The sequence below is a fragment of the Numida meleagris genome, chromosome 16 (genome assembly GCF_002078875.1).
Source record: "Numida meleagris isolate 19003 breed g44 Domestic line chromosome 16, NumMel1.0, whole genome shotgun sequence".
Lineage (NCBI taxonomy): Eukaryota > Metazoa > Chordata > Aves > Galliformes > Numididae > Numida > Numida meleagris.
The window spans coordinates 5,925,985-5,935,536 of NC_034424.1; the positions used below are offsets into that span (position 1 = coordinate 5,925,985).

Genomic DNA, 9,552 nt, shown 5'->3' on the forward strand with positions numbered 1-9,552 from the left:
GTCTGGGTTTGCTCTGCTGGGCTCCTGACCCTGATGCAGGAGCGGTGCTGCTCAGCGCTGGGTGCTGCTGGAGCAGTGGGGCAGCGCAGTGCTCCATCCCCTTCCCAGTGCATCCTTTCTGCTTTTACTGCTCCAGAGCAGCAGCAGCTTGCTCTCTTGGGTGCAGGATGCCCTGGGTTCCCGTCCCACCCGCCCAGCTGTCACCCAGCGGTGCCGGCAGCACCCGCCCCTTCCAGCCCCCCTTCCTTTAGATACGGCCCATCTGTCCTCGTCAGTTTTGCAATGAAGCAGCATTGGAAAAACATCGCTTGTAACCACAAAGCATGGAATCTCACCAGAGGCAGCAGCACTTTCTATGCTGGGTATGGTGTGGTGCGGATGGAGGTGGAGGGGCACGGTCCAAACGAGGCACGGGATAAAGGCATTCTTTGGGGAGGGAGAGGTCCATGCAAAGCTGACCCAAAGTGAAGGTTGGATTTTATATTTACTGCTCAGCTGGGTCTGTTCAGTGCAACGGGACAACTCAGCCAGGAGGTCGGGATGGAATTGCACGGGTGCATCCAGTTCACCAGGTAGGGGAGGAGGAAACAGATGTACTCAGTGCGCCGGGAGAGACCGAGTCCAACACGAAGCGAAGTGGAAAAGGACATAGGTGTTCCCTGAATGTGATTTTTGGTGACTGAGAATAAATCTTTCCTTGGAATTCCTTTGTGCAGCTAATTAAGACAACTGGGCCCGATTTGTTCGACCCATGCTGACATCAGTGAGAACTGTAAGTACTCAGCACCTGGAGACAAAGTGAATACCAGACATAAATACCCCTTCTACTCCCCCCCGCCGCTCTGCCCGGAGCAGCAGCCGAGGTGCGTGCAAGAAGATAGTGAAGTTTGCCCGAGGTCTTCATGCCAAAGTCTCTCCGATGAGACTTATTGCCCACAGCTCCACTTTTGTCCTCTTCTGCGTGTATTGCCTAGGAGAAAACACAGCCAAGTCCCAAAGGGCTGTGCCGGTGGAGCTGTAGTTGGGATCTGAATCCGTGTAAGAAAATGGAGTTTAATAGAGAGTGACTGTGCAAGTCAAAGCCTCCCTAGCTTCGTCCTTTGTAGTCCCAAAGCCTAGATGTAGGCAACCTTTGGCTGATGGATTTGGGGTTGATCCAGTCCAGTTGTTTGCAAGCTGCTTGTGATGCCAGGCTGCCCGCTTGGGGGATCTCCTGTCGGAGGGGGAGAGCAGCTCTGCAGCACAGCAGGGAGGAGGGTGCCCTGCCCGGGGGGGTTGGGGGCACGCTGCAGGGACCCCGCATCCGTGTTTGCTGGTTTGAGGCGGTTGGGGGGGGACGCATCTTCTGGGTGAAATTTCCCCATGCAGGGGAGATGCTGAACCTGTTGCCGAAATAGATGGCGTGGCTTTGGAGAGGCGAGGAAGGAGAAATTCTTGTTGTGTGGGAGGAGGAGGTGGCAATAGCAGCGAATGATGCTCCCCCGGGGGAGAGCCTGCTGAGCAGCGAGCGTGGGACCGAGACCTGCTCGGACCAGCTCCGCAGGGCCGGGAGCATCTGCAGCTGGGCTCTGCTCAGCCCCAGCTCTTGAGGCGTGTTGTGACTAAGAGGAAGAAACGTTATCTCACGGAAAGCGCTGCCACAGACCATGTGTCGTTCACCCCCCGCTCCCCGAGCCGCCTTCCTGCACCTCCTTCCTCTGCAGAAACACATCTGGCTATCTCTGATGCCATCTGGATGAGGTCCTTGTTGAAACCCAGGTTCTGGCTCTTGCTCCAAATACGCTTTCTTGACTGGAGGATCTACACCCAAGACATTGGGCTTCCCTGCCCACCACCCTGTGCAGGATCCTTGGCTACATAACCAAATGGGAACGGTCTCACATGGGGTCCTGTCTGCACCCCGTTCCTGGAAGTTGCGTAGACCATGAGGTCATTGGGAAGAAAATTACCTATGAACCCCAACGTGATTTGTTACCATAGGAAGAAGAGTTTTTCGTAGCTTCTGTCTCTAGTGTTTGCTAGGAATAGTGCCTGCTGGTCTCAGACACGGCTGTTCCTGAACTGTGGATATTGCTGGGTAGGCGTGGTGGGTAGATCTGCCCTCGCTTACACCCATGCATCTCAATGCCCCCGGACGCAGCGGGACGTCCCCTCCGCTTGGTGACCCCCGGGGCCGTGGTTGCAGCCGCTGGCTTTGCCCATGAGATGATCCCGTGTTACAACGCCGAGAAGTGCAAGTGGGGTGAGCTCAACTCCTCCTGCCAAGCAGGGAGATGGCCGCGGAGCTCGCGCTCCGAAGACATCCTACAGCAGTTTATTTGCATTGCTTTGAAACTGAGATGATTTCCGAGCTTCCTCGTCCCGTGTTTTAAAACCAGGAAGATTTTGCTTTTGATGGTGCTCCTTCCGATCTCATGCCCTTTCCATTCGCCTGTGACACGCCGACAATCTTCACGCCGCATCTCTTTTCCCACAAACTCTGTAGAAAGGACATTCTGCCTGGTGGTTTTTTTTTTTTGTTGTGGTGGTTGTTTTTTCAGACGTAGCTTTAAGGCAAAAGTTTGGCAATGCAAAGCAAAGTCTACATAAGGCCGCATGACTTGGATTTGCAACTCAGAACCTTAGAGCTTTAAAAAAAAAAAAAAATTCCTTATTTTAAATAGTTGACTTTTCGCTCCACGGAACTTCTGTTCTCCACCAAAAAGGAGAAGAGAACAAACCGAAAAAAAGGCTCTTAAAATCCCAAATAAAATGTTCTTATTGTTGTGGGCAATCTGGGCAAGCTAATGAGACTGAAGTTCAAACAGGAACTGAAAGTAGGAAGAGAACAAAAAAGGAATAGGGGGAGACATCAGTGTTCATTTCTTCCCTTAGGAATCCAGTGACGAGACAGACCCCGCTCAGAGGTCTCCTCTTTAGCTTTAGCACAGTGAAATCCGTCCCAATGGGAGAAGGTAGAATGGTTGCATTTGTTGAATGACTACAAAGTGCATTTTGATTTCGCTCAGATTACACGTGTTTATTCTAATACCTAAGTGATTGTTTTGCGGTGTTTTCCTTTGTTTTCTCCCTTTCAGTGCCGGGACGCCAGGTTTTTACTATCGGTGCTTGGGAGGTATCACCACGAGCGGTGGCCCATCCTTCGGCCTCCACATGAGTACCTGAGCATCGTTGGCATTGGGTTTGACAAGGGCACTGGGTGGTATTGGCTCATTCTTGCTGAGGACCTGGGGCTGCTCTTGAGCCGAGGGCTCCTGCAGCTTGGCACGCTGCCCCAGGGGCCTGCTGGGGTTCACCTCGATGCCCAGCCTCATCCGCCACTTGATAGTCTGCAAGGTCACCATCTCGTTGGTGGCCGTGTTGGTGGCGACCAGCCAGGTGGTGAAGCTTTGATCCCGGTGGATGCTCGTCAGCTTGGCCACGTTGCTGTCGCTGACGGGCACTGCCCACGTCACGCTCGGGTAGAAGTTGTCGTTCATGCTGATGTTGAACTTGGACTCCTTCTTTGTGGGACCCACGATGGTGCAGGTTTCTGTCGTGTTTCCGTACCAGGGATAGTTCACTCCATCTGAGTCGCTGATGGCCTGGATTTTACCCTCCAGTAGATCTGGAAGCTCCCAGCTTGACCTGCGAAAACAACAAATTATGGATAACGTGTTAATTAATTCATTTAGAAACATGCAGGACTTCAAGGAAGGAGAGGCATGAGTTGGGAATGCAGTCCCCTTCGGCTTTTATTGAATGTTATCCCTCACATACAGGAATCATAGAATCATGAAGGATGGAGGAGACCTCTACAGTCCCCAGGTCTGCCCCGCCATGCCCACTGACTCAGTGCCACAGCCCCATGGGTCTGGAGCACCCCCAGGGATGGTGACCCCAGCAATGCCTGGGCAGCCCGTGCCAGTGCAGCACTTTGGGAGAAGTTGCTTTTCCTAATATCCAACCTGAAGGAAAATCCCTTTCCCTGCCATTCACGACGGTGAGGACCCTCTCAAGGACTCCGCCTGCCCACAGAGCTGCCCTGCCCGCTGCTGCCTCCTGCCCCCACGCTCCCATTACCCCTCGCTGCCCTGACGCTGAGCCCGTGCTTGCAGGGCCAAGCTGCGGTCCCTCCCCATTGGCTACATGGTGCTGGAAGTGTAACCCATCCCTCTGCAGCTCAGGAAGGACCCGGTTCAAAGGCCAGGATGATGTTACGGTAATGAGAGAAACAGAGGTCAGCGGGGCGGTAACGCTGCCCCGTCCCAGCGCTGGTGGCACCGCGCCACGTGCCAGCCCCACGGAAAGGTCAGCAGCCCTGTGCCATCCCACAGCGCCCATATGGAGGAGCTGCCGGGGTGGCTGGGGACACATTGCCCCTCTCCGCTGACTGGGGCTAACGCGACCATCTCGCAAGGCTGATTGCTAATTAGTTAACGACCGTGAAGCGCCTACGTGTTCGTAATCACCGGCTCGTTCAGCGTTTCGCTGTACACGCCTGGCTGCCGCTGGGTGATTCCCCGTGGGATTGGTGAATCAATCGTTCTCATGGGTACCTGCAAAAACCTGCAGGTGCCGGGGCGGGATTTGGGGTCAGCACCGCAGGGCTGGGCTGCGGGATGTGCTATGGGATGTGCGGATACGGGATGCGGCTGCTGCAGCCTTCTGCTCCCTGCAGCCAGCAGGCAGAGGGAGTCCTTTCCCTGGAAGACAACGTGAACCTACAGCAGCCAGAAGGAGACCCCCGGCAGCCCTGCTCCAGCCGGGGATGCTCACTCGCTCCCCTCCAACCCAGAGCCACCCCAAGGGATGAACAGCGGAGGACACGGGTCACTGGGCTGCTCCCTGCAGCCCTGAAGCGTGCAGGAGGCTGAATTCAGGCTCTCCCTCCCTTTCAACGGTTGTTTTTGGGTTACTGTCCATATGCCCGGTTCTCAGCTTGACTGCAACCCAGGGATGAGATGTGACAACGTCCTGAAGGGTCACAGATGTGACACAAAGGTGCGGAGACGGATGCTGTGTGGGTGGGAAGGTGCCACGCTGGGCTGTGAAGAGCTGCAGAGGCTGCTTTAGGAACGGGATCAGCTGGGAGCTCCCATCCCCACACCCCACAGACACAACCAAGGTGCAGGGGACCCCAGTGAGAGCGAAGAGGGGGAGCAGGGGTGGGCAAGTGCCTGTACAGCCTGACCCAACCGAAAACCCTCCACCAGCAGCACGGATCAAAGCGCATGGGCAGAACCAGGCGGAGGAACCAGCCCATGATTCTGGAGGAGGTGGCTCACCCTGGGGTTTCAAAGCCATCGCACTGATCCGCGCAGCTTAGCGATGGGAAGACGTGTGTCCGCACTCAGTAATGCGGCAGCAGTGGCCGCGGTGCTGCAAAGAACGCGATGGAACGATCTTCGTCTGCATCAGCACCTTTCCGTGATAGTGTCGAGCCAAGGGAAGGCCAGAAAGTGCCCAGTAAACACTTTGCTGACAACAGCAGCGGTGGGCAGGAACGGCACCATCCTCTCTGGTTTTACAGGCCTGCTGTGGCTGATCAGCTCCAGCAGCAGGAGGTCTTGGCCTGCGATTCTGTAGCTCCTGCTGCTCTGAAACCTTCAGTCAGAACGAGCATCACCAGCGACCAAACCCCTCACAACAAACGTCCTCTTGCTACCGGGAGAAGGCACTCTGCCAGCAGCAGCCCCAGGATAACCCTTATCAATCAGCCAATGCTCCTACACAGCACCAAAGGCTTTTCCTCCAGCCCTGCAGGGGCGGCTGCAGGATGTGGGAGATTTAATCTCGCCAGAGAGAGGTGCCCAGTAATGGCACAGCACTGCCCGACTGTCCTGGCAGCTCTTATGGGCATGAACTCTACCTGCAGCTCCTCGAGATTCGCAGCTGATCCCATTCAAACTCTGCTTCGTTTCTCGCTCTGTTTTGCATACCACCATCTGTGCAGCTCCTTGCACGTCTCCATGGAGATGAAGAAGCAGGACCGGGTGATGCTGGTCCCGCTGGAGCTAGGTCCTGCAGGTCAGAACCCCATCATGGCCCAGTGCCCCACGTGGCACAGCAGCCTCCTGCCCCACTGCTCAGGGTGAGCCCTGCCCGGTGGCAGCAGCACTGTGATGAAGGGGGTTTCCCCCAGTTCTGCGTGCAGGGTGGTGACAGAGTGCTTCCATTTCCTCCTGCCCGGGGTGCTGTGCTCCCGGCAGTGCATGCCACGAGCAAAATAACCCCAGCGTTTATGCGTCATTGGAGCTTTAGTTGTTTTTCTCTCCTTACATCTAAAAAACGCTGTATCCAGCCAAAACAATTGCCAGTTCCACTTTAAATGCGCGCGTCAAACTGGTGCCCTCTGCCTCTAACATCCACGCGTGAGCCTGCTGCACAGCTTCAGCTGCTCCTCACTGCTCTGTCCCAGCGTCGGGGGCAGCTCAGCCCCCTCCTGACAGCCACAGACGGGGCACAACCCGCACAGAGCGCGTTCCCATGGCGCTCAGAGGCCGTTCAGCCCAAACACCCTTACTGAGGGCTGTCAGATGGGGCCGGGGCGGAGGAGCACACCATCCCGGTTCCATCTGCGTGGCTCCTCGGTCTCAGTGCAACGTGCGTGCACCTCCCAGTCTCTCTGCATCCCTGCCTCTCCGGATCATGGCTCTCCCGCACACCTGCAGCGCTTGATGCCGACCGCCTGCTCGCCGCGCTGAGAGCAAACTTCCGCCCGTAGCTCCCAAAGCAATGCGGCGCGGGGAGACCGCACCACCTCCTGCTTTAAAAACGGGGAATCTCGGGGGCAGAGAAGTGAAGCAACGCGGGGGGGGGGGGGGGTGCAGGGGGAGCCCCCAGCAGCAGGGCAGGCCGGCTCCTGCCCGCTCCTCCCCGCTGCGGTGGACGTGAGCGGCGCTGACACACGGGGATGTCCCCGCATCCCCCGCAGCCGCTCGCTAAAGGCCGCCTGCTCCTACACGAGAATTACACACGCGAATCCCCGAGGCCTGGAACTGGGGACGTCTGAGCAACAAATTGTCCTTGCTAAAGATGGGCTTGGAGCCAAAAAGCCCACAGCTTTCGGGCCTGCTGTAAGTACTTCTACAATCAAGATAAGCTCAGCTGCTCCCATCCTGCTCGTGGCATCGGCCAGGTGCTGCAGTTTGCACCTCCAGGCGCTTTCTGGGAGAGCGGAGAGGACGTGGGGACGGGAGTCTGTCCCTTAGGGCTGCTCCTTCGTGTGCCCTTCCCCGTGCTCTGCGTCTTCCCGCGTGTATTTGTTCATGTCTGAGCTGCTGAACCTGCAGCTGGGCAGGGACGGAGGGATGCGCACGCAGAGTGGACGCTCAGGCCTCCAGGAGGGCACTGCGCTACGTCCAAATTTCTCCCCTCCAGCCCTACCTTCCCATCCTCTCCCTCAGCCCTCCCCACCCACCCACGCTTTAACCCATGCGGGGCAGAGCCAGCACCATCCCCCCCATCCCCCCAGGACCAGCAGGGCACTGCGCTACGTCCAAATTTCTCCCCTCCAGCCCTACCTTCCCATCCTCTCCCTCAGCCCTCCCCACCCACCCACGCTTTAACCCATGCGGGGCAGAGCCAGCATCATCCCCTCCATCCCCCCAGGACCAGCAGAGGGGCAGCAGCTCCCCCTCCTCCTCCATCCTCCCCCTGTGCCCCCAGAGCCGGGCAGTGCCCGCAGCCCCCGCTCCACCCCACCCGGAGCTCCAAGCTCAGGCGCTGCGGGGTTGCGCTGCCGGCACCATGAGTTGCAGAATTGCAGCTCCGTGCAGGCACGCAGCGCTGCTGCCGATTGCACTGTGGGCCAAAGCCTGCACCAGCGCTCGGCGAGCAAAGCGCCGGCGGAGGGCTGCGGGGGGGCCGCCTGCTCGCAGCGGGGAGGTGACATTTCCATTTGACTCATTCTTGTCTCGCTATGACTGTCTGACCGGTAGCACGGGGGCTTGGGAGTGCAAACAGCCCCTACATTCCTCCTACCTTGCATATATATATATATATATGTGCCTATTCCCACTCTTACAGATACGTACGTCTATTCCCACTCTCCCATTACCCCAAATGAAGCCAACGTCATTTTTTTTTTTTTTTTTTACCCTGCCCCCAGGTGATGCACAGCGTTACCCCCCGGCTAAACCCATCTCAGGGCTGCCTGCAGCCGGGAGCACACCGAGCTGGGCTCCCCCCGCGCCATCCCCGTGCCCCCGCTGTGCTGGTGGCACACTGCAGCACGGGGCCGGGAGCAGCAGCGTGCCACAAGTGTCAGCCTCCGGGCTGCCCCGGGGCTCCTCAATGCGCAGCGTGCGATGGGGGGGATGCGGAAGAGAGGAGCAAAGCCCGGGTGCCCTTTGCGGGAGGGCTGGCTCTGGGGCTTGGCTCTCTGGTGCTGCTCCTGGGTTGCCAGCAGCACGGTTTTTTTTTGAGCATGTTCTCATCAGAAAGACAAGGACACCCACTGCTTTGCAAGGTGCAGGCACCAGCTCGCTCGCTATTTCAAAGCCTAGGAGAAAGTCCTGCGAAGTTTGGCAGCAGCCGGCTTCTAGCACCAACCCAGCCGAGCTGCCGGCTCACCCCAGCCAGGCCGGGGCTCCCTGCTCTTCCTCCCCACCCCACAAATGGCCCCGCACGCACGCGCACGCTCTGGAACCACTTACATTCCCTGGTCCCCGTAGTGATTGTAGAATTCCATGTGGCTGCACGCCTGGATCCAGCCCACGATCCACGTCTCCTTCTTGGGGATGGGGGGCACCAACACCTGCGCGGAGGCGCGGAAGTGCGGGGTGCGGTAGCGCAGGACCACGCTGGAGGATTCGTCGATGCTGGTGGGGACGGGATCGATGGAGGCTTTGACTTCAATCACCGAAATACTTTCCCGGAAAACTTTGGATTTGCAGCTGATGCTCTGAATACAGCCCATGGCATACCCCGAATACAGTCCGACGCAGCTCCTCGGGTACTCCAGCAATCCTGGGGAATATTAGGCATTGAAATTATCGGGTGCGAGATCAATTACAGATCTTCTCTTGGTGCGTAATCTCAATACTGGTATCCATAGGATAGAAAATGCATCGCGTGGAGCCTTAACGTGGGCGTCCGTCCTACAAGCGCCGCTCCTGCCCGGGGCTTCGCTGCGCTCCAGAAGCCAAAGGGCCTTTCCAATTGTTCCCCTTTTAACGACCCTTTAAATCTCTCGCTCAGCCTTTAGGTTACAAAAAAAAAAAAAAAAAAAAAAAGTCTCTCGAGTTCAATAAATACCGGTGCTGCTGCGAGCTGATATATTTAGTCCTTCCTTTGCTCAGCTGAGGTCTGTCATTCCCCGTCAAGCGTGGGGCCGGCCGGCGTTTCCCTTTATTCTTTGGATGAAAAGCAGAATGTTGATAGACACATCTATATAAATAATGAAATAGTTTGGAGCCCCAGCTTGTCACAGCCGGTGTGGATTTCCACTTCCTGACTTGCCGTTGTTCACAACTTCCTTTCGCACGAAATTACAATAATCGCGGAAAATAAATAAATAAATAAACAAACAAACAAATAAATAAATAACCCGGCACCGAACACCCCCCC

At 56.9% G+C, this 9,552-nt stretch overlaps 1 protein-coding gene across 2 annotated transcripts in view; it reads right to left on the reverse strand.

Moving 5' to 3' along the window:
* FAM78A (family with sequence similarity 78 member A) overlaps positions 1 to 9,546 on the reverse strand; it is a 9,847-nt gene extending 301 nt beyond the window's left edge. The window contains exons 1-3 of one of the 2 annotated variants that reach the window (XM_021413574.1): positions 9,241 to 9,546; positions 8,640 to 8,952; positions 489 to 3,627 (exon numbers count right to left, since the gene is read on the reverse strand). In XM_021413574.1, coding sequence (XP_021269249.1) covers positions 3,099 to 3,627; positions 8,640 to 8,902 — 792 coding nt within the window. In that variant the 5' untranslated portion in view covers positions 8,903 to 8,952; positions 9,241 to 9,546 and the 3' untranslated portion in view covers positions 489 to 3,098. Of the gene's footprint in view, positions 1 to 335; positions 3,628 to 8,639 lie in introns of those variants that run through there. The other variant, XR_002443553.1, reaches the window with a different exon arrangement.